General features: G+C 66.7%; 3 protein-coding genes across 11 annotated transcripts; 2 read left to right on the top strand and 1 right to left on the bottom strand.

Annotated features, from left to right (window-relative positions):
• Positions 1–269: 269 nt before the first annotated feature.
• On the bottom strand, positions 270–1,647 carry NDUFAF8 (NADH:ubiquinone oxidoreductase complex assembly factor 8). Of its 3 annotated transcripts, none has more exons than XM_019498216.2 (3): positions 1,260–1,548; positions 1,136–1,152; positions 270–517 (listed from the first exon to the last, which is right to left on the bottom strand). In XM_019498216.2, exons 1-3 carry the CDS (start codon positions 1,377–1,379, stop codon positions 409–411), a joined length of 246 nt encoding a protein of 81 aa, XP_019353761.1. In that variant the 5' UTR covers positions 1,380–1,548; the 3' UTR covers positions 270–408. The 3 variants fall into 3 exon arrangements, with proteins under 3 accessions (XP_019353761.1, XP_019353760.1, XP_019353759.2); XM_019498215.2 differs by having other exon boundaries at positions 1,042–1,152; positions 1,260–1,391; XM_019498214.2 differs by lacking the exon at positions 1,136–1,152 and having other exon boundaries at positions 1,260–1,647.
• Positions 1,648–1,705: 58 nt separating this feature from the next.
• TEPSIN (TEPSIN adaptor related protein complex 4 accessory protein) lies at positions 1,706–8,057 on the top strand. 2 transcript variants are annotated; one of them, XM_014605917.3, is made up of 13 exons: positions 1,706–1,784; positions 2,639–2,711; positions 2,921–3,012; positions 3,138–3,231; positions 3,725–3,792; positions 3,953–4,031; positions 4,223–4,294; positions 4,653–4,856; positions 5,204–5,378; positions 5,614–5,727; positions 5,956–6,034; positions 6,204–6,338; positions 6,731–8,057. In XM_014605917.3, the coding sequence occupies exons 1-13, from the start codon at positions 1,743–1,745 to the stop codon at positions 7,313–7,315; spliced, it is 1,812 nt and encodes a 603-aa protein (XP_014461403.2). In that variant the 5' UTR covers positions 1,706–1,742; the 3' UTR covers positions 7,316–8,057. The 2 variants fall into 2 exon arrangements, with proteins under 2 accessions (XP_014461403.2, XP_019353758.2); XM_019498213.2 differs by having other exon boundaries at positions 5,575–5,727.
• Positions 8,058–9,066: 1,009 nt separating this feature from the next.
• On the top strand, positions 9,067–23,448 carry CEP131 (centrosomal protein 131). 6 transcript variants are annotated; one of them, XM_059731971.1, is made up of 27 exons: positions 9,067–9,406; positions 9,804–9,988; positions 10,531–10,625; positions 11,920–12,034; positions 12,442–12,569; positions 13,017–13,130; positions 13,386–13,535; positions 13,642–13,759; positions 14,554–14,673; positions 15,633–15,801; positions 15,913–16,016; positions 16,149–16,331; positions 16,546–16,737; positions 17,049–17,186; positions 17,516–17,641; positions 17,834–17,950; positions 18,574–18,603; positions 19,082–19,184; positions 19,411–19,612; positions 19,900–20,007; positions 20,242–20,359; positions 20,602–20,676; positions 20,762–20,904; positions 21,570–21,747; positions 21,834–22,030; positions 22,987–23,047; positions 23,147–23,448. In XM_059731971.1, the coding sequence occupies exons 2-27, from the start codon at positions 9,818–9,820 to the stop codon at positions 23,219–23,221; spliced, it is 3,330 nt and encodes a 1,109-aa protein (XP_059587954.1). In that variant the 5' UTR covers positions 9,067–9,406; positions 9,804–9,817; the 3' UTR covers positions 23,222–23,448. The 6 variants fall into 6 exon arrangements, with proteins under 6 accessions (XP_059587954.1, XP_059587957.1, XP_059587953.1 ...); XM_059731974.1 differs by having other exon boundaries at positions 9,562–9,988; positions 11,962–12,034; XM_059731970.1 differs by having other exon boundaries at positions 9,562–9,988.
• Positions 23,449–23,692: the final 244 nt, after the last annotated feature.

The following is a 23,692-nucleotide window of genomic DNA, read 5'->3' as shown; positions in this document are numbered from 1 at the left end:
GAGGGGGAGTTGCTCCTAAATGCCTCATTCTGCACCCCCCGCCCCCGTTCCTCCAGCTCTGGGCAGGAAGGGGAGCGGGTACCCAGTCCCCAGGGCAGCCCACTGCTGCGACGCTGCTTTTCACAGCGGAGCCCGGCCCAGCGCACTGCGTGGGTCAGAGCTGCCCGGGGCTAAGTCAGGCTTCTTGGGGCCCCGACGGCTGGAGGAGCCACGTTCTCGGGCCAGCTCACCATTCACCCCATAAAACCTGAGCGCAGACACCACTCCGAGCAGTTTCAAAAGCCTTTTCCAGGCCTTTATTGACAGGCCCAGTTTGGGACCTGACCGGGGCCCGCAGCTTTCCTGTGCCCAGCCCGCTGGTCCGCTTCCTTCCTTCCCATCTGAGCATTCGAGAGCAGGCAGCCGCTGTCAGGCTCGGGAATGCCCCGATTCCAGCCGGCCGGGCCCCAGAGCTGCTATAAATCCAGGCGCGGGGTCGCTCGCGGTTCCACTTGCGTCACTTCGCCGCTGCCTTTGCCTGTAAAAATAAGGGATGCAGGGGAGTCGCCCGGAGGTTTGGCATCCCCGTCCGTGCCACGGGGGCAGGCTGGGAACGGATGCACCGGAAACCGGCCACAGCCCGGAGGGGAAAGAGGCTCTTGTCCAGGCGGGGGTTAGACAGCCTCTTCCCTGTGGGGCCGGGCTGCTTCAAACGCCAGCCAGCGTCACTGCTCCCTTGGGGCACGCCTGTGACATCACGTCGGGGAAGGGGGGCACAGCAATGACATCACACCAGGTGAATGGGGCACAGTAGTGACATCACAACAAGGGGAGCACAGCGATGACATCACACCAGGTGAAGAGAGTAGAGCCGTGACATCGCAGCTGCCCAGAGGACGCAGCAGTGACACCAGGACGGGCGAAATGAGAAGGCAGCCACGTAATGTCGACTGCGGCAGCAAAGCTATGACATCACGGCGGCTTGGGGGGGGCGGCGCCGGTGACGTCAAGGCCAGCGCGGTGACATCACGACAGGGCGATTCCCGCGCCCCGGCCCCGTACCGCCCGGGCGACGCAGGCCCTCAGCGCCTCGAACTCCTGGGCGCACGCGTCCTTCCGCAGCTCGGCCCGGCCCGCCGTCGCGGCCGCCACGCACCTCCCGTAGGCTGCGGCCTGGAAGGGGAAACCAGGGCGGGCGCTGAGCTCCAGCGGCGCCCGTCCATGTCGCGACATAAACATCGGGTGTCGCGACATGCCCCGCCCCCGTCCCGGGCCCGCACCTGGTCCCGGCAGCCCGCCAGCAGCTCGGGGATGCGCCGCAACCGCTCGCGAGCTCGGAGCCAGGGCGCCGCCATGTTGGGTCGCCTTCCCATGGGCCTCTGCTCGCGCTCGCCTCTCATTGGGCCGCCCTCCCCTCCGATCGAGGTTTGATAGGCCGAGTGTCCCGCCCATCAGAACTCCCTTGGATTTGGATTGGTGCAGCCTTTGCCCAGCCTCTGCTAGGTCCCGCCCGCCTCCGTAGTTCATTCTGATTGGGCCGGCTGCGCAACGCGGGCTGTTGATTGGACGCGCTGACCGGTTGTTGACTGCCCTTTGCTGCCCCGGCCCTGGCGGCGTCGGTAACGCGGGCCGCTTCCCCCCGAAGCCCCGCCCCTTCCCAACGCCCATTGGGCAAGCTGGGAAAAGTCGCTCTCTGATTGGTTTGGGGGAGTTTCCGGGAGGCGGAGTCGCGATGCCGGGGCCAGGTCGGGCAGGGCAGAGTCATGGCGGCGCCGTTGCGGGACCGGCTGAGTTTCCTGAGCCGGGTGAGGGCGCCCGGGACTGGCGTCGGGGTCGGGGCTGGGGCCGCTGTCCCCCCATCTCCCCTCCCCAGGGCTGGGCTAGGGGCTGGGGCCAGAGGCATGGCTAGGAGTGGGAATCGCCCTGTCATGATGTCACCGCGCTGGTCTTGACGTCATCGACGCGCGCCCCCCCCCAGTTCCAGCCACCGTGATGTCATAGCAGTGCTCCGTCGGGCGCTGTTGCGTCGCTGACTTCTCATTTCGCCCACCCTGGTGTCACTGCTGCGTTTCCTGGGGGGGGTGATGTCACTGTTCTGCCGCATTGCCTGGTGTGATGTCATAGCCATGCTCCCCTTGCCGCTGTGATGTCACTGCTGTGCCCCATTCATCCGGCGTGATGTCATAGCTGTGCTCCCCTTGCCACTGTGATATCACTGCTGTGCCCCATTCATCCGGTGTGATGTCATAGCCGCGCTCCCCTTGCCGCTGTGATGTCGCTGGCCTGTCCCATTTACCCAATGTGACATCATAGGTGTGCCCTCTTTCCTGCAGTGATGTCACCCCCTGCCCCATTCACTCATTGTCATGTCATATTCGTACTCCCCTCCTTGCTGCGATGTCACCGCCGTGCCCCATTCACCCGCTGTGATGTCACAGCTTTTCTCCTGTGATGGCACGGTGCCCCCCGGGAGGAGGCTCAGGCGTCGGCTGAGAGCGGAGCAAGGCTGGGCTGGGCTGGGCGCTTCCCCGGGCCTGTCCCGGTGGGTGCACCCTCCCCTCCGCTCCTGTGCCACGCTGCGCCGGCATCTCCAGTTAGCGTCCGGCCGGCGCCTGCAGGGCCCCTGCCAGCAGCGCCCTGATGACCGCGTCTCTTCCAGCTGCCCACGCTGATCAAGAGCACCTCGGACGACGATGCCCCCTGCCCCGGGTACCTGTTCGAGGAAATTGCCAGTATCCTTCGGAGCTGGGCCCGGGGCCGGTGCTGGGCCGGACGTGGGAGCGGGGCGTCAGCGGCCCTCGGGGATTGCGAGGGCGCGTGGGAGGCCCCCGAGTGCTGCAGCAGGGCAGGCAGGGTCCGAGGTCGGGGGGGTTTGGCTGCGGTCGAGGGTGCAGGGAGCAAGCCCGCAGCGAGTGATGCTTCCTAACCCTCCGCCTCTCAGAGATCTCCCACGAGTCGCCGGGGAGCAGCCAGTGCCTGCTGGAGCACCTCCTCGCCCGCCTGCACAGCCGCTCCTGCCACGTCAAGCTGAAGGTAGCACCGGGGTCGAGGCGGGGGCTGAGCGTGGGGCCGAGGGCGGGCAGATCAGCTGGAGGGGAGACCGCCGTGGCCTGGCTTGGCCCTGGGCGCATCCCCCAGAGCCTCCCTCGTGCCTGCAGGTGCTGAAGATCCTGCTGTACATGTGCACACATGGCTCGTCGCCCTTCCTCCTCCAGCTGAAGAGGAACTCCACCTTCATCCAGGAAGCAGCAGGTAGCCCAGGCCCCCGTGTGCCCTGCCTTAGCCCTGGGCCGTCAGGCTGCTCCTGGGCAGGGCTGGGTGGACGTCAGCCCGGTGCCTTGTGCTCCCCGGGGCTGTGCAAAGCTGCTGCAAACAGCAGCAGTTCCCCAGCGCCCCCTGGCAGCGTCTGCACTGGTGTGACCCTGGGGAGGGGAGCGGGGAAGCTTGGGACCTTCTTCCAGCCGCCGTTGGGAGCTCAAGTTGCTGCTGGTCTGCACCAGCTGTGGGCCAGGGTGCTTCTGCAGGATGGCCGCACCAGCTGCTTGGTGGGAAGGGGGCTTGTCCCTGTAGTGCTGATGCCCAGATGGGTGCACCCCCCCAGGGCAGGTCCCTGGCAGGCTGCGGTGTCTGGGGTGGGGGCTGGGTCTGCAGGGGGCTGCACTTTGCCCTTGCAGAGCTGTGCTGGGGCTAGACGGTGCCGCGGCCAGCCCAGATTGACCCCTCATCACCCGCTTCTGCCTCGCAGCCTTCGCGGGTCCCCCGGATCCTCTGCACGGCAACAGCTTGTACCAGCAGGTCCGGGCAGCTGCGCAGGTGCGTCTCACCTCAGGCTATCCCAGGCCCCGGAGAACAGGGGCTGAGGTTCCTCCGTCCTGCCTCGGGCTTGGTGCTGGACTGAGGGCTGGCAGAGCCGGCGCTGGGGCTGCTGGGGGTCCCCATAGTGACCCTGTACCCCCCACGGCTCTGCCTGCAGGACCTGGCCAGCGCGCTGTTTTCGGACACCTTGCTGCCCCAGCCATCTGCAGCACCTGCCAGGCTGCCCGCCCCAGCAGGTAAGCACATGGGCCACCCCATGCCCCTGCCCTGGGTGCGGATAGCGGCTTCTCGCTGAGAATCCCAGCCCAAGGAAAGAGCCCTGTGGCCCTCCCACCCCCAGTCCTGCCCCATCGCTGCTGATGGGCCGTGACCTGCCTGGTGCAGATGCAGCCAGCGTTCCCGGGCCCTGCACTGTCTTCTGTTGCAGGAATGGGGGCCAGCTCCAGCCCCTGCAGCTCCCTACAGGGCTTCGGCTTCACCCGGGAACAGGGCAGCTCCGGTAAGTCCGGGCATGGCGCAGGGCTGGGGCACCAGCACCCCAGGCAGGGGGGCAGTCTCCTGGCCCTTGGTGCCTTGATGCCCCCGCTCCTGGCATCAGGCGGTCTGTTTCATACCAGCTGTGGCATCTTGGGGCTGCAAGGGCCGGGCTCCCCAGTGGGCAACGTTGCTAGGTGCTGAGGCAGCTGCCTCTGTGCCCTGCCTGGGCAGGGGTCTGGTGCCCCAACCCTGATGAGCAGAAGCTGCTTGGCTGTGCGGCTCTGTGGCCACTGCCCTGCTCTGCTCCTGTGGCCTGGGGTGGCCAGTTCTGTGCCCGGATGCACAGACTCAGGCCCTGTCGTCATCTGGCTCTGCCCCAGCTTCCCCAGGTGAAGCCCTGCTCAGCACCATCCAGAAAGCGGCTGAGGTGGTTGCCAGTGCCGTGCTTCCCAGGCAGGACCCGTGCCGGCCCCGGAGCAGGGAGCTGCAGGATGATGCCTACCAGCCCGTGACGGCGCCCTCCCCCGGGAGAAGCTATGCGGGGTCTGAAAAGCCCCTGGCCCCTGCAGCCCACGGCATGCGTGGTAGGTGCAGAGCCCCACGTGAGACAGATGGGTGCAACGCCCCAAAGGCTGGCAGCAGCTCCTAGACCCTTGGGAATCCAGGCTTCTGGTGCCTGGCTGGAGGAGGGAGGTGCCAGCACTAATTTAATCGGAAACAGCAGCGTCAGGGCAGAGCTGGAAGCCTCCCAACCTGGGGGTTTCTAACACCCTGCAGACTGAAATGCAGCCGGCAGTGACAGCTCAGGACAGGGAAGGTGGTGGCTGCCTATGGGCGCCTGTGCGGCCCAGACTACAGCGGGTCTCTGCCGCATCCTAGTGGCGTGTTAGAGCTGGGACCTCAACCACGCTCCTGGCCCATCTCCCTGCAGTGAGTCACCAGCCGGGGCAGCCGGGCGGCGGCTGGGAGGAGACGGACAGCAGGCGCAGCTCCCAGGACTCCTCGCAGGAGAACGGCGAGCTGAGCCGCACCTCCGACTCCTACAGCAAGTCGGGCAGCGACAGCCACTCGGGGGCCAGCAGGGAGCTGGGGGGCATCACGGAGAGGTGGGAGCAGGGCAGGGGGGCTTGGGGCTGGGTCCAGCTGGGGTTACAGCCCCACGGTGGGGTAAACGGGGTGGGCATTTGGGTGGGGAGAGCAGGGACTGGAGCTCTCCGGGGTGGAGCAGGGGGAGCCTTGGAGATGGGCTGGCTGGAAGAGCTCCCGGGTCGGGGAGCAGAGCTGTGCCCCCCGCATCTCCAGGACCCAGCGATGGAGCTGGCATCTCCACCCCCGCTGCAGGGTGGAGGCTGACAACCGGGGCGACTGCCTGCAGGAGGTGAGCCTGGTGAGCGGGCTGGCCCATGGCCCCAAGGTCTTCCTGACCCGTGAGGAGGTGCAGCACTTCATCAAGGAGTAAGAGCCCGGCGTACCCCCTCCCCGAGCCCAGCTCAGCCCTGGGCCCACATTCCCTGCCCTTCCTGGGCTGGCAGAGCTGGGCACTGTGGCAGGGGGAAGCTGAGGGGCACATGGAGGATGGTGGTGCCCCCCGACGAGCAGGGGGTAGGTGGTCCAGGGTGGGGGTTAGCAGCCATCAGCAGGCCAGGCTCCCCACCCCCAGCTGAGTGCGGCCCCTCTCCCCAGGTGTGGGCTGCTGAACTGCGAGGTGGTGCTGGAGCTGCTGAACCGGACGCTGCAGGACCCCAGCGCCTGCGCCTGCATGGTGAATGGGGCTGTGGGGGGAGGCTCAAACAGCCCCAGGTTACTAGCGGGGCTTTCAGGCCACGGCGGGGGCAGCCAGGGGGACCTGGAGGACCAGCAGCATCCGTCCTCATCCCATGGCAGAGGCTGGGCTCCTGCGGGCTGACAGCGCTCCCCGCGTGTCCCCGCAGCGGGCCATGTGCGCCATTTCCGCCCTCATGTGCTCCGACCTGCTGGCCCCGGACCAGATCTTCCTGATGACCCGGCAGCACCTGCAGCAGCTCAGCCAAGGCAGCCCCGGGCCCGTGGCCAACAAAGCCACCAAGGTGATGCTCAAGGCTGGCTCCTCGGGGAGCGGCTTCCTCTGTGCTCCATGCTGCTGGGGCCCGTGGGCTCCGACCCCAGTGGGAACCAGCTCCTGGGCTCAGTGCTGCCCCCCAAGATGCAGCCACCGCTCCCTGCCTTGGCACTGTGAGCATGGGGAGGGCTGCCAGGCACTGACTGAACGATGCTTCCCAGAGTCTGTGGGATCCTGCCCCAGGGTCTGGTTGGTGCAGGCAGGAGGGAGCGCAGCCAGCATGGCCTTCTCTTCCCCAGCCCCGTCACAGCTGGAGGGCCTGGCCTGGGGACCTCCACAGCGCACGGTGCTAGAGCTGGGGGCCAGCAGGGACCTCCCAGGGGTGTAGGGCCCTGCTGACGTCTCACTCCGTCCCCCCAGATCCTGAGGCAGTTCGAGGCCCTGTGCAGCAGCCGGACCACTCCCGCGAGCTGCCCCCTGGACCTGGCTGCCCCTGCCGGAGGGCCAGCCCAGTGCACACAGGACCTGCTGACCGACACGGTGCCTCTGGCAGGGGAGAGAGTTCTTCAGCCCATCAGCCTGGCCCCACTCCCCTTGGGGGCATGGGAGGCTCCTGACCTGGATCCCCCTCTCTCCGCCACGCCAGCCTGCCTAGGACAGCTCAAGGCAGGTGCGGAGACCTGCGAGCAGGCCGGGGACGCGGTGATCGTTGGTCCCTGCCAGCAGGAGGTGGCATGCCGACTGGCGGGGGCACAGCCTGCGGAGGATGGCGCTCACATGGACCCCGGGCACACACACACGCCGAGCGGCGCAGGGGCTGCGTCCATGCCCCTGCTCGGCCTCTCTCTCTTCGCCGGCATGGAGCTGGTGGCCCCTTCGGACGCAGCACTGGCCACCGGTGGGGAGCCGGCGGTCGTGGCCCCATGGAGGCCGCCCCATGCTGGGGACCAGGGAGACCCCGCAGGCAACTTGGAGCCCTCCGTGTTCTCCTTCCTCAACATGTAGCTGCCCTGCGCTCCGGCGACAGACTGGGCACGGACCGGCTGCCCTTCGAGGCCGCCCCTTCTTTCGGGCAGGAGGGGTGCTTGTAAGGCAGCACGTGACTGAATCCTGCTGCACCCACCTGGCAGCACATGGACCTGGCTGGGCTGAATCCCCCTGGAAGAGGATGTGGGGGCCACAGCCGTGGCCCCCATGCTGCACACCGGCTGAGGACGGCTTCCTCTGTGCTGCAGGGGAAGGAGGGGGTGAGGCTTCATCTCCTCATCCCCTGAAGGGAGGGACCCACACGTGCTGGGCTGGCCTGTTGCACCCCTGCCCCGCTGTTGTGGGTTGGGGGGCTGCAGCCCAGAGTCAAGGGGCACGTGGGCAAGGTGCTGCTCTGGGCTCATCAGTGAAGCATCGACTGCTGTAACGAGCTGCAGTGGCCTGGGTGGAGTCGCTCCAGGACCGTCCGACCAGGGCTCGGGCTCTGCGCCTGGTTGCTGTAGACACGTGGACCTTCAGGGCAGCAGGGCAGGAGACATCGGACTAGTGGCATCCTGGGCCCCCACGGCCGGACCCTCACGGAGCGCTGCCATTGCAGACGCACGTTCCTCGCTGCTGGGTGGCAGGCACGGGGTCGGCCCGTGGGACCAGGAGGAGGGCCCGTGCCCGGTGGGGACAGGGATGTGCCATGTTCGCAGATCCCAGGTGTTGCTGCTAGGTACCTGTTAATAAAAGGAGCACAAAGCCGTGCACACGGAGAGCTAGCCTGGGCCCCTTCTTGCAGCGTCGACCACCTGGGGCCGGTGTCCTGCTTCTTTTGCCTCCCCTGCCCCTGTAACGGGGCAGCGTGGCTGGGCCATCCCTTACCTTGCCCTCCCTGCCCCTGCTCAAGAGCCCCAGGGCCTTTGCAGCATGCAGCTGCCGGCGTGCTCCGTGGGGCGCAGCCGATCAAACCGGCAGGGCGGGCAGGGGGCTTCCCCAGCCCAGCCCAGCCCCGGCTGCCTCCTTACCCGCGATCCACCCGCGCGTCCTGGCCAGCACGGTGCCCGGGATAACCCGGTGAAATGGTCCGTGCGACCGTCCGGTCTGCTCTGGAGGGCACCGGCTTCCCGCGTGCTGCTTCCCCACCGCTTGCTTTGCCTCTTCCTCGGAGGCCGGATCCCTGCTCGTGGCCTCCGGAGGCTTAACCGGGGTTGGGGAGTCGGGGGCTCGTCTCTGCTGCTCCCTGCTCGGCCCGGCTCGCTCTGCTCCCACGCCAGCAGCGTTTTGGGCCCGTGGGGTAGCGGGGCCCGGCTGGGGAAGAAAGGGGCCAAGCCGCGTGCGGGCCCCGAGAGCCAGGCTCTCCCCCGGGGCGACCGGACCTGCTGGTCCCGGCCGGCGTTGGCTGGGCAGGGCGGACTAGACGGGACGGCTCTGAGCAGAGCAAACGGCGGCCATGCAGCCCCCCTCCAGCCCCTGTGCTGCGGGCCCCGGGGCAGTTGCAAGGCACCCAAGGGTGATGTGCAAGGGGGGGGTTGTTGCACTCATGGATGAATTGCAACTGGGGGGGGGTTGCACCCATGGGGAAATTGCAACTGAGGGGGGAGCTGCCCCAGCTGGGTCGCCCTTGGGTGCTCGGCGCTGCACAAGGAGCTCCCGGGCCCGCCCCTTGCAGCCTCAACCTACCCCCCAGCCCCACCACGCGACGGGCAGCTGGGCCAGCCACTCAGAAGCCGCGGCTCCGCCCGCTGGCCAATGGCGTGGCCGGGGGGGCGGGCTCCCGGCGCGGCGGGGCTAGGCTGCGCGTGCGGCTGGTGCTGGCGGGAGCCCCGCGGCCGGCACCGCGGGGGGGGAAGCCCGCGGCCGCCTGCACCCGGGGCCGGGCTTCTGCATTGCAGGGCGCCCCAGGGTGCGGGCATTGCAATCTGGGGGGGCTTTGCATTGCAGCCTCCTCCGGGGTGCGTGCATTGCAGCCCCCCGTGGGCGCGTAGCCCTGGGGCTCCCCTGGGGGCAGGCCCCGGGGGTTGCAGCCCCGCTCCCCGCGGTGCAAGGGGGCTCAGGCCTGGAGGGGGGGTGGGGCAGGAGCCCCAGGCCCGGGGGGCAGCCCCCCGTGCTGCGGACGCGGGGCAGGTAAGGACCCCGCTGGCTCCGCGGTGCCCCGTGCCAGGGGCCCCCGGCTGCGGGACGGGGGCCGAGGGAGCCCCGTGCGCGGGGTGAAGCGCCCGCCTGTGCGTGCGGCGGTTGCCATGGAGCGCCTCCTGTTTACACCGCTCCTCGTGCGACAGGCGCTGCACGAGTGCTGGGCGCGGAGGCAGCGGGGAAGTGTTCGGCTTCTTGCCCGGAGCCGAGGCAGGCAGGGAGGAGCCGGGGGCACCGGGTGTTGCTGCGCTCGGGCGCGTCGCATCAGCTGCTGCACGGCTGGCTGGGACCAGGGCCGAATCCTCCCCTTTGCAGGAGGGCGGTTTACGGTAAGGCGGGCATCCTCCTTCTGCACGCCCCTCTCCTCTCCTCTCCTCTCCCCTCCCAGGCCCCCGCCCCGCCATGAAGAGCGCCCGCGGCAGCGCCTCGTGCCCGGGCACCGACGGCGTGGAGCTGAGCCTCACCGGGCTCCCGCTGCAAGTCTTGCGGCGCCCCAGCAGCGCGTCCCCGGCCAAGCACGTGGCCCGCTCCGTCTCGGTCAGCACCGACAGCAAGCCCCGGCGCAACCCCCTGGTGAGTGCGGGCGCGGGGGCTACGGGGCCCGTCCCCTCCCCTCCCGTCGTTGGAGACGTCTTTGGGGGGTGCCGAGTTCTCCTCCTGGGGCGCTTCGCCTCTGGGAAGGGCTTTGGGTGTCCTGCCGCCGGGGACGGTCTCGCTGCCTCCTGCTTGCCCTGGAAGTTCAGCCAGGCTCGGTCTCAGCTCGGGGGCAGGTTGTGGGGGTGCATTTGTGGGGTGGTCGCTGGCTTGCCCCCAGCTCCGGTGCCCCTTTCTGTGCCCCAGACAAGCAGCGTCGTGTGTCCCGTCTCTCAGTCTCCTTCTGCCACCCCTCTCCGTGGCAAGCAGGTTGGGGCGGGTGTTACTTGGTGTCTCCAGGCCCGACCCAGCGCTGCGCTGAGTCTCCCCGTCCCCACCGCCCTCGGGGGGAGTTGCGGGTTCTCGGCCTCTTGCAGAATCGGGCCCTCGGTCCCAGATCCGGCTCTGCCGTGATCGTCTCACCGCTGTCTGGCTGCAGTTTCCCTGCACGGCTGAGCTCGGGGGTTGCTTTCCCCCCACAGGAGGAGGCAGGACTGGGCAGCGCCAGGGCCATTAACAACCTCCGCAGATCCAACAGCACCACCCAGGTCAACCCGCAGGTGAACAGCGCTGCCAGGTGAGGAGAGGGGTCGAGGGGAGGCAGGGAGTGTGATTCTGGGGGCCCTGAATTGCTCCCCAGGCTACCGTGTGCATTCGCCCTCCATCTACCGTGCATCCTCCAGCCCTCGCAGTCAGCGGGGTGTAGCACCCCTGGGGGACACCTGAGTCTTGTGAACCCAGGCTGGGATCCCGATAGCGCTCACTGCTCCTGGAAGTAGAGCCCACCCCGGTCCATGCCTTTGCGGATGCCCAGGCCTCCCCGCGAGAACTTTATTTGGGGATCAGGCTTTAATTGAAAACCAGTCCCATCCCTGTCCGCCTTGCTGAGCGGTCGCTGGACGGGGGAGTCTCTTCCGGCCGCGTCATCGATGAGACGCGCCGTTGGGTGAGAGGTGGGAGTTTGCTCGGACAGCGCCAAGGACCCCGGGCTGGTTTTAACCCTCTTACCGCAGCGCGGGTCAGAGGTTGAGTGCTTGGGCTTAGCTGCAAGGTCGGAGCAGGGCGCGGCGTGCCAGGCAGCGCTGCCCGGGGCCGTGGCGTCCAGAAGCTATTCGCTGTGGAATGAGAAGCATGGGAACGCCCCGGGCAGCTGCAGGCTCCAGGCCGGCCGGGCGGGGAAGCCGGCCAAGGGGCTGCGGGGGCTGCGCAGCTAATGGACAGCCCGTCTGGCTTCAGGCAGGCTCTCTCCGCCGGCAGGACGCTCCTGCCCACGGGGGAACGGCAGCTGCTCTTCTCTCGGCCCCCCGGACGTTTCTTTGACGCGAGCTGCGGGGCACCAGTTCCTTCCTGAAACGCTGCCTTGAGCGGGAGAGCATCGTCTCCCTTAGGGCGCTGCCTGACAGCCGTGTCTCTGGCTGCGGGCGGCCGTTCGGTCTGACTGTAAATGCGCGCGGATGGGCCGCGGGAGACTCTGCCCCAAACTCTCGTGGCGTTTTTCACATGCTCGCTGATTCTCACGAGACCCGTGTGAGCAAGGGGTGGACCCCCACCCCGTGGCCACGTAGGAAGTGCAGGGGCCTGGTTCGCCATCCTCTGCTGTAGCCGTCGCCCGTCTCTTTGGGCTGAGCCCCGTGTCCGAGCTAAATATTTATAGAAACCGACTGCAGACTCTCCCCGCTCTGCCAAGCCTTTTGGCTTCCCGGTGTTGGGTGAGAGGTGCCCTTGTTCTCCGGCTGTCTCTGGGGGTTAGCGATGGCCGAGAGCTCGGTCTGGGCACCACGTGAAAGGTGAAAGCCCGACATGTTGAAGGATAATGGCAAGGTCCTTCCCCCTCTCCCTGTCTCCTGGATTTGCTTCTCCCCGGCTCGCAGTGCGGAGCAGAGCAGAGACTTCTTGACCTTCTTCGATGGCAGCTCCGGTGGAAGGAAGAAGCTGGCGAGTCTGAGCAAAGCCTCCCCGGAGAAGAAGACCACGTGGAACGTCCTGGTAAGGGAGACGGGTCTGGGGGCCGAGCCGCACTCCCCTCCCTCTGGCAAGTAGCTTCTTGGCTTGAAGTTAGGGCGCTGCTCACACACTCCCGTCCTGCCTCTGGCGTGTAGGGTGGGCCCGATGCCAGCTCGGTGCCACCAGGGTGTCTGTGCCTGGCCTCTTCTCGTTAGATCCTCAGGTGACTCCAGAGCCACCCCGTTGGCCCTCTTATACCCTTGGTCTGTGGTCGGTGTCTGACCCCTTAGCAGCCGGTTCCTCTGCTTGCTCCTGGCATCTGACTCTAAGCTTGGGGCAGGGGGTCCTGTCTTATGGAGGGAGAACGCGGTATCGGGCAGGCGTGTGACCCGTGCTGACTTGGTGCTCGCGGGTGGGTGCTCGATTCTGCTTCCTCCCCCCCACCCCAGGACGATGAGCCGCGGGTCTTCCCCGCCCTGCCTGGCGACCGTAGCACCAGCACCCTGGAGTCCTCCACGGGCATGAGGAAGAAAGAAGCCACGGTGCTCCTGGCAGCCAACTTCACCGCCAACAACAGGTGAGAGGCAGCGTGAGGCCTGGAGCACCACCTGCTCTCTCCCCTGCAGGCAGGCGGTGTAGCTCTGTTCAGCACGGTGGGAGCATACCCTTCCTTCTCCGGTGTAGAGGCAGAGCCAGCTGGCACAGGCAATACGTGGCCTCCCGGCCCCCGTGTGCCACGATGTCTCACAAATGGGAGTGAAGGAGCTGGTTCCAGCGCACAGAGGGCAGGAGGGGGCTGTGGGCACTGAGTGCAGGCTGGGGAAGGGTGTCTGGGCTTGGAGAGGGGGTGCTGGAAGGGGGCTTAGCACCGGGAAGAGAGAGGTCCCTCTGGTGTCTTGGCTTTTCCTTTGCTCCCCCGTGGACAAGGGCAGTGCCAGCGCCGCTAGAGCGGGGGCCCAGCAGGGCCCGTGTCCCTCCCTGCGCTCCGGCCAGCCCTGAAGCCTCTCCCTTCTCTCCACGGCAGGAGTAACAAAGGGGCTGTGGGCAACTGCGTCACCACCATGGTGCACAACAACTACGCCTCCGCCGACAGGGCCCCCGCACCCAAGAGCTCCAACCAAGCCGCCACCTCGCTCAAGTAAGGGTGGGCAAGCGCTCGGCTGCAGGGGCGCGGCAGGGGGCTGCCGTCTCTGCCCGTGGGGGGGGTTTCCCCTGTGGTCGCGTGCCAGGTCGGTGCAGAGGCTGGGCTCAGAACCGGCCCCTCTGCGCTCCCTGCCATCCCAGCATCTCCGTTCACCCGCGGGCAGGGCTCTGGTCCAGCTGTATCTTGGGGGAGCCACGGGGCTGGCATGGCAGCAGGCAGGGCGCCCCTAACCCATCCCCTCCACCTCAGCAACATCATCAAGGCCACGTCCCATGACGACCACGAGGGCAGCGGTGTGGCAAAGTTGCAGAAGAACTTCTCCAGCAACAACATCCTGGTGCGCAACAACACTGGCAGCCTGCTCAGGCGGAAGGAGGTGACGGAGGAGGAGGCGGAGAGGTGAGGGGCAGAGCAGGCAGGTCCGGCCAGGGTTGGGGGGCCTGTACTCACTGCAGTGGGTGGTGGGAAGGCTCACGTGGCCTCTGCCCCTCTCCTTCCCCTGCAGGTTCATCCACCAGGTGAACGTGGCCGCGGTGACCATCCAGCGCTGGTACCGGTGCCACTCACAGAGGCGCAAGGCGGGGGCAGCCACGCTCGGGCACGTGCTGGCTTCCAAGAGAGAGGTTGGTCTCATGGGCACGGCCCTGAGGGACTAACCCACAGTGTCTCGGGGCACAGACATGCTGCCACTGCTTCTCCAGCCAAGGCTGGCATGGGAGCTGGAGATGGTAGCCGGGGGCATTTCTTTTGAGAGGTGCCAGCCTCTCCCAGCCCCTTGAGGTCCCGGGAGCCACAGGCGGTGCCAGGAGCGGCACTGGGTTTGCTGTACAGCAGCACTGGGCTCCGACGCCTTGGCTGCTTGGGCGGTGAGCCTTCCCCTCGACCTCGGTGGGACTTCAGGCCACAGGAACCAGACCCTTGGGACCTGTCAGGGATTTGTACCCTGTCCTGCCTTGCATACCAACACCCAAGGCATGAGCAGGAACCACGGGGGCTCCTGCCAGGTCCCCCAGGCTGGGTGCTCCTAACACAACGGCCCTGGGTCTGCCCAGCACCCAGAGCACGGACATGTCCTCGAAGCACTGACAGCTGGCGCGCGGGGAAGTGACGCATCCTCGGCAGCAGTTTGTGCTTCTGGGTGTTTCATTATTTATCTGAAAAAAGGAAAAAGCCCTCCTGCCCTGTCTCCTGGCTCTGGCACGTCATTGCTACTCTTCAGCCCTGTCTTGTCAGCTCTTTCAGCCAGCAGCTAAGGGCATTTGGTGTCTAATGGGCCCTGGGGAAAGATCCTGCGCAGAGGGGAGGGTTGGGGCCGGGGCAGCCATGGAGGTGGGACGTGGCCCATTCCCTTCGCTGCGTGTGGTGGGTGCTGGAGAGGAGCCTCCGTCATCCTCCCCGTGTGCTTCTCCCCCGGCAGGAACGGCAGCAGCAGGCGCGGGAGGAGGGAAACGTCCTGGACCTGCAGCGGAGGAAGGACGAGGAGAGGCGGAGGATCCGCGAGGAGAAGGCGCGCCTGGCCCGGCAGGCGGCCATCCAGGTAGCCACGGGGCTCTCACCACCATGCCCAGGTGGATTGGGAGCTGTCCTGGAGGTGGGGAGCTGCAGCAGCTTGCTCTCCATCCTCGTGTGGGCTGCTTGCAGGCAGAGCAGCAAAAGGAAGTTCTTTCTCACCCACGCGTAATTAGTGGGGAGCTCGTTACCACCAGATGCAGCAGCTGAGAGTTTGGCCAGACTCACAAAGAGATTGGACACGTTCTTGGAGGAAAGGGGCATCTGTCACTATTGAGTTAGGGATGCTCTGAATCGGATCCTTTAGACCTTAAATGCTGGAGGCTTCAGAGGAGAGAGAGGAACGGGAAAATCCTGGTCGGACCCCGTTCGCTCTCCCTTCCAGCCTCTGCGCTCTGCCGTTGTGACGCAGGAGATGGGCCAGGCGGACCTGGGGTCTGACCCAGTCCATGGCAGATCTTAAGTTCTCATGGCAGATGGAGCAGCTCGGAGCTGGGATGGGTTGTGTTGCCTTTCCTCTGGTGTCCGCACCATCTAGCAGCCTGCCAGAGAGAGCGCCTCGCGTCGCCCCAGCTGGCAGCCTCCGCTGAGGGGCCAAGGCCAAACGGGTTGCAGGGGCTGGGGGACCAGAGAGCGGGGAGGGTTGGCTGCTGCAGTGCCCCCATCATGGTATTGGCAGGCCTCGGTGCTTCCCCATGGCACCATGCGCGCCCCCAAGGGAGCCAGGCTGCTTTTTTCTGCTGGCAGAGCTTACTGGCGCAGGGTCCACGTCTTCTGATGGGTGCTGGTCATGTAGACCTCGCCAGTAGCCCACGCTCCAGCCCTGCATGGCGGGTCTGTTCTCCCATTCACCCCAGTGCCCGCTGTGCGCCGTGTATCGGGGCTCCCGTCTGCCCTGGGAGGGCTGGAGCCACTTCTGTGTTGTTGCCCCCGCTGGAGGGGGGCTCCTGGGCCAGGCAGGGGCTGACGGCCGGTACCGCCTTCCAGGAGCTGCAGCAGAAGCGGGCGCAGAAGGCCTCGGAGGCGAAGCGGCTGGCGGAGGAGGAGCTGGCGGCGCTGAATGAGAGCAGGAGGGCCGGGAGGAGGAAGCCCGGCAAGCCAGCCATGCCCAAGAACGGCAGCCCGGCCAGCAGGGCGTTCAAGGCCAACAATGCAGGTGAGGTCTCCGAGAGCCCTGCACACATCCTGCTCGGGGTGCTGAGTGGGGGGTGGAGTAGGGGTGTTGCCAGCAGTTGGGACTGAGCAAGAGCTGTTTTGGTTGCTCCAGATGCCAATTTCCACGCGGTGCCAGCTGCAGCCCCCGAGGAGACCCCCCCAGCGGAGCCCGGCTCGGGGCCCAGGCAGGAGCCCGTGGCTGAGGACAGGCAGCAGGTGAGCTCGGATGTCTCCACGCTGCTGGTGCTTGGGTCTGCGACCAGTCTGGCATGGAGAGTGCCAGGCCTGAGGCTCTCCAGAGAGTGGCACCAAGGGCTCTGAGTCCTCTTGCTCTGTGTCCCCTCCCAGGATGTGAGCTTCAGGGAGGTGGCCAGTGAAGACCTGGAGACGGTGGTGGCCACAGCCAGCTGCGCCCCCTCCAAGGTCACCCTGCATGACCTGCTGGACACCCTCAAGCTGCTGGAGGAGGAGCCGGAGCTGCTGCCCCAGCCCAAGGCCTGCAAGAAGGACATACATGCCTGGATCGATGGGGTAGGGGCAGAGGGGCTCCCCTCAAACTGCTCGGTGCATGCCACAGGGATGGGCTAGCAATGGGCAGCGGGGGGCATTTGCATGTCCCCCACGGGGCTGCTGTCACCTCTGCCCCCGTGCCGCTGCAGGTGACTGGAGGCTGCTGGGTGGTTCCAGGGGTGTTGCCCCCCTCGCGCTGCCCTGCTCCTTCCCACGCTGTCCCCTCCCCTGCCAGGAGGCCGACTCCACCTCCCTGACCGCCGACAACCTGGAGAAGCTGGGCAAGCTGAGCCACAGCGCGGCGGGGCCCGGGGACGGGGCCCTGCTGTCCGAGGCCAAGCTGCAGAGCATCATCAGCTTCCTGGACGAGATGGAGAAGTCGGAGCAGGAGCGACCTCGCTCTGCCGCCTCAGCCACGCCGCGGGAGGTAAGTGCCGGGCCGGGGGCTGGAGGAGGCACGTGCTGGATGGTGTGGCCCCCAGTGTACTGGGGCTGCGAGAGCCAGCCGTGCCTGACATCCATCCTGGCATCTCGGGGGGCTGGAGAGGCAATGGGACCGGGGCTCCTGCCCGCTTGCTGTCTTTTGGGGATTGCCATGTGGAGGGGGCGTCCCTTGGGTGGCTGCCAGGGCTCTGGTTGGCAGGACTGAGCGGGGGAAGGGGAGGTCTCGCCTTGTCCGTGGCGGGCAGCGTCCAGCCCCTTTTCAGTGTCACGTGGGCACTGTTTCCTCCCCGCCAGGGGCTCCTGTCCGAGGAGGAGTTGGCTCACTTGGAGCAGGCGTCTGCAGTTGCTACCGAGGTCACCAGCTCCATCGTGCGGCTGCGGCTGGAGGTGGAGGAGAAGAAGCGTGCCATCAGCTTGCTGCAGACTGCGCTGGTGCGTCACCCGGCGCGGGGGACCCCCACTGGGCTGGCAGCCCTGGCCGTGCCCTGAGCCCATCGGCCAGGAGGGGAGGACGGCTGCTCTACGAGGGCTGTACCTTTCCCAGCCTGCCCAGATCAGGCTGCCCTCTGTCCCCTGGCACTGGACCTCGGCAGTGCCCGGAGACTTTGCAGTGAGAGGTGCCAGCCCGAGTGGGCAGACGCCCTCCAGAGTCACCCTGCCCCCTCATGCCCTTCGGTGTGAAGCGAGGGGTTGTGCCAGCCCCAGCTGTGAGTGCAGCCCCAGCTGTGAGTGCCCCTGCTCCTTTCCCCCGCTCCCAACAGGCTCAGCAGCGCGAGCTGACCGTCCGGCACGTCAAGCAGACCGAGAAGGAGCTGAGCCACCAACTCCAGCTGCAGCGGGAGCAGTACGAGGCTGCTATCCAGAGGCACCTGGCCTTCATCGACCAGGTACGTGCCCATCCCAGCTGGGCTGAGAGTCGTTTTGGAAGCAGGAACCCAGGACCCCCCTCCAGTAGCTGCGGGGGAGCAGGTCCTGAGCCGACCTTTGTGGCATAAGAGTGCAGGCGCTGGGCTGCTTCATGTACCGGGGGGCTCGGCGGCCAGGCGGCAGGTGCCCAGCTGCCCCCTCTGCCCCCGCAGCTGATTGACGACAAGAAGGTACTGAGTGAGAAGTGCGAGATGGTGGTGACCGAGCTGAAGCAGGTGGATCAGAAATATGCCAAGAAGATCGCCCAGATTCAGGAGCAGCACGAGCTGGTGAGACGAGGAGGAAGGCGACGGTTGCGGGTGGGCAGAGGAGAAACTCTGCCCCCATCGCAGCCTGGTCCAGCACCCCGTACCGCAGCCTGCCAGAGGCGACTGTCACAAGGCCTCTCCTGCCGGTGCGAGGGGTGGCACTGCCCCTGCCGGTCCCACGTGGGGTCTCATGCGGAGCAGACGGGGTCTCTGCTACTGTTCAGGGGGCTGCGTCTTGGGCAGCTGCAGCCTTGCTGGAGCCAGTGCGAGAGCACAAGGAAGTCCCATGACCAGGAGGCATTTGTCCCTCCCCAGCTGGTCCCCAAAGCTGCATGGCTGCGGGGGCTGCTAGGAGCCAAAATGGTGCCCCCTGTGCACGCGCCAGCTGGGTCCGGACCCAGGCAGCACGAGCTGCTTGTGTCTGAAGGTTGGCCCCAGGGCACAGGCTGGCTGTGGGGGAGACTGTCCCTCTGCTCAGCTCGTCCAGGGACCCTACTCCTCCAGGGACCCCCTCACCACATCCCCAGCGCTGCTTGTCTGCTCCTTCTCCTCCCTGCTTCCTGCCTCAGCCAGCCCTGCTTGGTGCCCATTCCCCAGGGCAGGGCTGGTGCCCCATCCTCTCCCTCCTCTCTCTGTCTCCCCAGGTCTGGTGCACCCTGGGCCCCTTGTGCCAGGTAAAGCTGTTCTGTGCTCGCCGTGCACCTCTTCCTTGCCTGTCTGCCTGGCCTGTAGCTGCCACTTGCCCTGAGCGCTTGCAGCTCAGAGCACCGAGAGGGTAACGAGGAGTCCCCTTGCCTGCTTTTAATGACATCCCCACGCTCCGCCCATGCCCCGGCAGGTGGGTGCTTGCACCCACATGCACACACTTGCAAGCACCCTTGGCTTTCGTTGACCCCTGTCTCCAGCAGTGCGTGGGCTCCTTCCAGCATGCTCTCTTGCACAGGCTTCCCCTTCTGCCCCTCCACATGGCTTCCTCCCAGGAGGGGTGCGGAGAAAGCCCCACGGACTGTGTCTAGAGCTGCAGGAGACATGGGCTGCGCCAAGGCCTTTTGGCTCCCATCCGACACGGTCTCCGGGCCGGGCGTTTGGATCCCCGCGGCATCGCGGTGTCTTGCCCCCACCCCTGAGGGCTCGCTGTTCCCTCTGGTGCAGGAGATCAAAAAGCTGAAGGAGCTGATGAGCGCGACGGAGAAGCTGCGCCGGGAGAAGTGGATCGACGAGAAAACCAAGAGGATCAAGGAGATCACGGTGAAAGGTACAGAGCACACCCCCCGCGCCGGCGTCTGGCTGCTGTGCCACGCTCACGCCAGCAGGGGGCAAACCGGCTTTCCCAGCCCATGCATGTCACAGGACACGGGCCCCACATATGTGCCCCTGGCCGTGCCTGCCCTGTCCCCAGGACAGCTGCATGGTGCCGTCCGTGTGCTCAGGCCAAGCCCGTGCCCGCCTGCCTGATGGCGCATCCTGTCCACCACCCCCAGGGCTGGAGCCCGAGATCCAGAAGCTCATCTCCAAGCACAAGCAGGAGATCAAGAAGCTGAAGGCGCTGCACGAGGCGGAGCTGCTGCAGTCGGACGAGCAGGCGGCCCAGCGCTATGTGCGCCAGGCCCAGGAACTGCGCCAGCTCTTGGAGCGCGAGAAGGAGGAGCAGGGCCAGCGCGAGAGGGAGATGGCCAGGCAGCGGTATGGGCCTGGCTGGGAAGCCCTGCATCCCTCCTGTCCGGGCAGCCAGGGGATGAGTGACCCCAGAACTGGGGAGGTGGGGAAGGTGTCTGCCCCATGGGGGCATCTGGGCTGGGCAGCTGCATGCCTGGCAGAGGGGAGACAGCTGCAGGACGGAGGGAGCCACCAGAGAAGAGCCTGGGACAGGCCAGGGGGTCCTGGGAGGAGGCAGGTGGGGACCCTGGGGCTGGGAGCAGTGCCAGGCTCCCAGGGCAGGATGTGCCCGAGCAGTCTCTTCCCCGTCGCAGGTACGAGAAGCACCTGGAGCAGGAGGAGCAGGCGTTGCAGCAGCAGCGACGCAGGCTGCACGCCGAGGTGGCCGAGGAGAAGGAGCGGCTGGGGCAGCAGGCTGCCAGGTGAGGCAGGTGGCTGGGGTGAGCCCCAGGCTTCCTGCCCCGGGCTCCCCACCTTTTCCAAGCAGCACCAGGGTCTGGGGGCTCCGGTTCCAGCCCCATGGATGGGGCCAAGGCGCTCTGGGACTGCTGGAACCAAGAGAGGTTGCGCTGGGCTGAACCACAGGGTCTTGGGGACCAGTGCCTGCCCCCAGGAGCAGGGCAGGGGGTCACTGACCGCAGCCTTGCGTCCCACAGGCAGCGGGCAGAGCTGGAGGAGCTGCGGCGGCAGCTGGAGGAGAGCAGCGCTATGGGCACCAAGGCACTGAGGGAGGAGTATGAGAGAGTCCAGGAGGAGCAGGAAAGGCGCCATCAGGTCTGAAGCACCCCCCAATTCCTGTCGCAAACCCCCAGCCCTCCCTCCCTGGCCTGGGCTCGGTCCGGGAGCAACGGGATGAGGCTCCAGTGCTGCAGGGGCAGCACTGGGTGCTCGGTGCCAGTGCATGCCCTTTGCCTCGCTGGCATCTCCCCCCGGGTCAAGGCTGGGGGCTCTGGCTGGTCGGGGCTGCAGCACTTACCCCCCCATCACTCGCCTGGGTCTTGCTGTGCTCCCCCCAGGCGGAGGTGAAGGCATTGAAGGAGCGTCTGGAGATCGAGAAGCAGGCCTGGGAGGCCAACTACGTTAAGAAGGAGGTAACGGAGCGGCCGCCAACCCCTGGTAGGAGCTGGGCCAGGCTCCAGGCTCCACCTGACCCCTGGCCTGTGCCTCTCCCCCCAGGAGGCCTGGCTGCTCTCGCGGGAGCGGGAGCTGAAGGAGGAGGTGCGGAAGGAGCGGGACAGGGAGATCGAGCTGGTCATCCAGCGCCTGGAGGCCGATATGTCGTCCGCCAAGGAGGAGTGCGAGCGGGCGGCGGAGAACAGGTGCGGGGTGGCCGGGAGCAAGAGCAGTTCGCGTCTGCTGTGAGCTGTCCTCACCGGGGCCATCGCGGACACCTGAGCAGAGCTGGGGGCAGGGCTCTTGCCTTTCTCCCCCATGTTCTCAGCCCCCAGGTGCGGGCAGCTGAGCCCATCTCTCCCCAGGCCAGTGGCTCGCTCCTAGGCCCGTACGAGCAGCAGTGTGCCTGGCGGAGCACAGCAGGGCGCCGCGGGCTTTGGCTGGGGGATAGGAGGAGCGTTCCCTGCACGTGCACAGGGGAAGGCCCCGTGCGGTGGAGGGACCGGGTTGCTCGCACCGGCGGTTTGTCCCTTGCTGAGAGGCAAAGCAGATGCTCCTCTGTGAGCTCCCAGCAGTGTCAGCTGCTCCATCGTCCCGGCAGGGTCTGTACAGACTGGTGTGGAGTGGAGCTGGTCTCCGTCCTGGAGCCGGCTGTCCCCATCCCAGGCTGGCTCCCCTGGGTGCCTCGTTCCCCCTGGAGCCAGGGAAGGTCCAGGCTATTCCTAGGAAGTACATTGCGGCTCCTGGGGACAGCTTGTAGGCTCCCTGCCCCACACAGTCATGCAAGCTGGGCAGCTGAGTGCGATGCGGATATATCCCCCTTTCCCCCGGAGGCGGGCGAGCCGGGATGTAGTGCTCTTGTCCCCTCCAGGATCAAGAGGGTGCGGGACAAGTACGAGGCAGAGCTGCAGGAGCTGGAGAGGTCGGAGCGGAAGCTGCAGGAGCGCTGCAACGAGCTGAAGGAGCGGCTGGCCGAGCTGGAGGGTGAGAACATCCGCCTGCAAGGCCTGGCGAAGCACAAGGAGCAGGAGGCGGATGAGATCCGCAAGGTGGGTGCAACGTGGGCCCGTCTGCTCCCAGGCCCAGCCCTGCATGGTGCCCCCGCTGGGCCCTCTGACCTCTGCCCCTGCCCCAGGTGAAGGACCGGCTGACCCAGGAGCGGAGCAGCCTGTCGGATGTGATTCGCCAGGAGTTCGCTGACCGGCTGGTGGGGACGGAGGAGGAGAACAAGCGACTGAAGGTGGAGATGTCGGAGATGCGGGCCCGCCAGCGCCTGGAGCTGGACCGCATTGCCCGGGAGAAGAACGCCGAGCTGGAGGAGGTGCACAGGAGGTGAGGGCTGGCCCTGTGGTGCCAGGGCACGCTCCCTGCGGGTGGAGAGAGACCCTTGCCCTGTGCATTCAGCCCCCAGGGTTGGCAGCTGCTTCCCCGTGCCGGCAAGGGCCACGTGGCTGTGAATCGGGGGCCTGGGTTCCCCATGCTCATGCCCCCCAGTAGCTGTCTCTGCACGAACTCCCAGTCGGGGGATAGCTGGTGTCTAGTGGGGAGCACCTCCGGGAGCTGCGAGGCCCGTGCTGCACCCAAAGCGGTGGAAGTCCAGCTCTGGCTGAACGTGATGGAGGAGCTGGTAGCGCTTGCGGGGCTGTAGGAGGCACCTGGGGAGAGCTATTGCGAGCTAAATGCATGCTGGGCCTGCAGCCCCAGAAACTGGCACAAAAAGCAAGGGGGAGTTCCCACTTGCCTATAGAAAATCCTAGGAGTTGGGCTGGCAAGCCAACGGGCCAAAGGAGGGAAGAGGTGAAATACAAAGAAACATCAGCACTGATAATACATGCTCAGCGTCCTCATCCCCCCGCGCCCCCAGACATGCCTGTAGTCCCCGACCGCTCGGACAGCTGCCCCCAGCTGCTTCGGTCCATGCAGTCCTGGCTGACCAAGCCGGCGGGATCTCCAGCTCCTCTTGTGTGGGGCTGACCATTTTTCTTGTGTGCGCTGTGTCACTGAGTGCTGCTGGAACAGGGTCACTAGCCTCCGGCATCAGTTGCTTGTCCCAGGCCACGCGGGGGGCTAATGCAGTGGCCAAGGGTCTTATTGATGCCCTGGGCACCCCAGTCATTCCTCCCCTGCCCCCATCTGCCTTGCAGGCTCATCCGGCCTTTGCAAGGGTGTTGACAGCCCCAGGGAGGAGCATGAGGCCACGGTCCTCCAGCCCTAGGCGAGCATCTCTGGGGCAGTGGGGCAGGGGCACCCATCACAAGGGCTCAGCCTCATCTTTTGTGTTGGTGCAGGGTGAAGACGGCCGTGGTGAAGAAAGAGGAGGCCGTGAGCAGCCTGCGGAAGCAGTACGAGGTACATGGCCCTGCGGGCGGGGTGGAGGGGTCTGCAGTGCCGTCTCCCACCGTGCCACTAACGCCCGTGCTCTCGTTCCTGCCACGGGCTTTGCTGCAGGCGGCGGTGAAGAGGGCCGACCACCTGGAAGCCTTGCTGGAGCAACAGCGGAGACAGCTGCTGGCTGCAAAGTGACTCCCTGCCGGCAGGACACTGCCCCCATGCAAGGGGCCGGGGCCCAGACGCCGCGTGCTCCGGGGGGAGCTGCCCATGTGGGCTCAGACACTGCCGCGTGCAGGCGTGTGGGTGCACGGGGACCTCCCCTGCCTCCCACTGGTGCCGGCCTGTTTCTGGTGCCTCCAGCCTGTGGCCTTGGTGGCCTTGCAGGTGTATTTTGGTAGTAAAAGCCATGTTGGTTTCTACAGCCGCGTCTCGGTTCTGTCTGGGAGCTGCAAGGCGAGGGCAGGCCCCGGCGCCAGGGCTGGGCTTCTCCTCGTGTGGGGTGTGCTTTGAACCCTGCCTCCAGCAGCTCCAGCACCGCCGCCCCGCGCCTGGCTGCAGCCTGGAAGCCGTGTGCCTTTAACGGGGCCTGGCTGCCTGGTGCTGCTCCCTGCACCCTCCTTGCTACCCACTCTCCCTCCAGCCAGGCCGAGGCTCCAGGGGACC

Source organism: Alligator mississippiensis, chromosome 8 (genome assembly GCF_030867095.1).
Source record: "Alligator mississippiensis isolate rAllMis1 chromosome 8, rAllMis1, whole genome shotgun sequence".
NCBI lineage: Eukaryota > Metazoa > Chordata > Crocodylia > Alligatoridae > Alligator > Alligator mississippiensis.
The sequence above is the reverse complement of the archived record's forward strand: the minus strand, read 5'-3'. Positions and strand labels throughout refer to the sequence as shown.

Bases quoted from the DNA above. Each gene is read 5' to 3' on its own strand.
- NDUFAF8 (XM_019498214.2), bottom strand. From the start codon at position 1,647: ATGGGCGTTGGGAAGGGGCGGGGCTTCGGGGGGAAGCGGCCCGCGTTA. The intron at 518-1,259 runs GTGCGGGCCCGG...TTATTTTTACAG, and splicing joins TGGCGGGCTGCCGGGACCAG to GCAAAGGCAGCGGCGAAGTG.
- TEPSIN (XM_019498213.2), top strand. From the start codon at position 1,743: ATGGCGGCGCCGTTGCGGGACCGGCTGAGTTTCCTGAGCCGG. The intron at 2,712-2,920 runs GTATCCTTCGGA...TCCGCCTCTCAG, and splicing joins CCTGTTCGAGGAAATTGCCA to AGATCTCCCACGAGTCGCCG. The intron at 6,035-6,203 runs GTGAATGGGGCT...GTGTCCCCGCAG, and splicing joins CCAGCGCCTGCGCCTGCATG to CGGGCCATGTGCGCCATTTC.
- CEP131 (XM_059731971.1), top strand. From the start codon at position 9,818: ATGAAGAGCGCCCGCGGCAGCGCCTCGTGCCCGGGCACCGACGGCGTG. The intron at 15,802-15,912 runs GTGAGGTCTCCG...TGGTTGCTCCAG, and splicing joins GTTCAAGGCCAACAATGCAG to ATGCCAATTTCCACGCGGTG. The intron at 23,048-23,146 runs GTACATGGCCCT...GCTTTGCTGCAG, and splicing joins GCCTGCGGAAGCAGTACGAG to GCGGCGGTGAAGAGGGCCGA.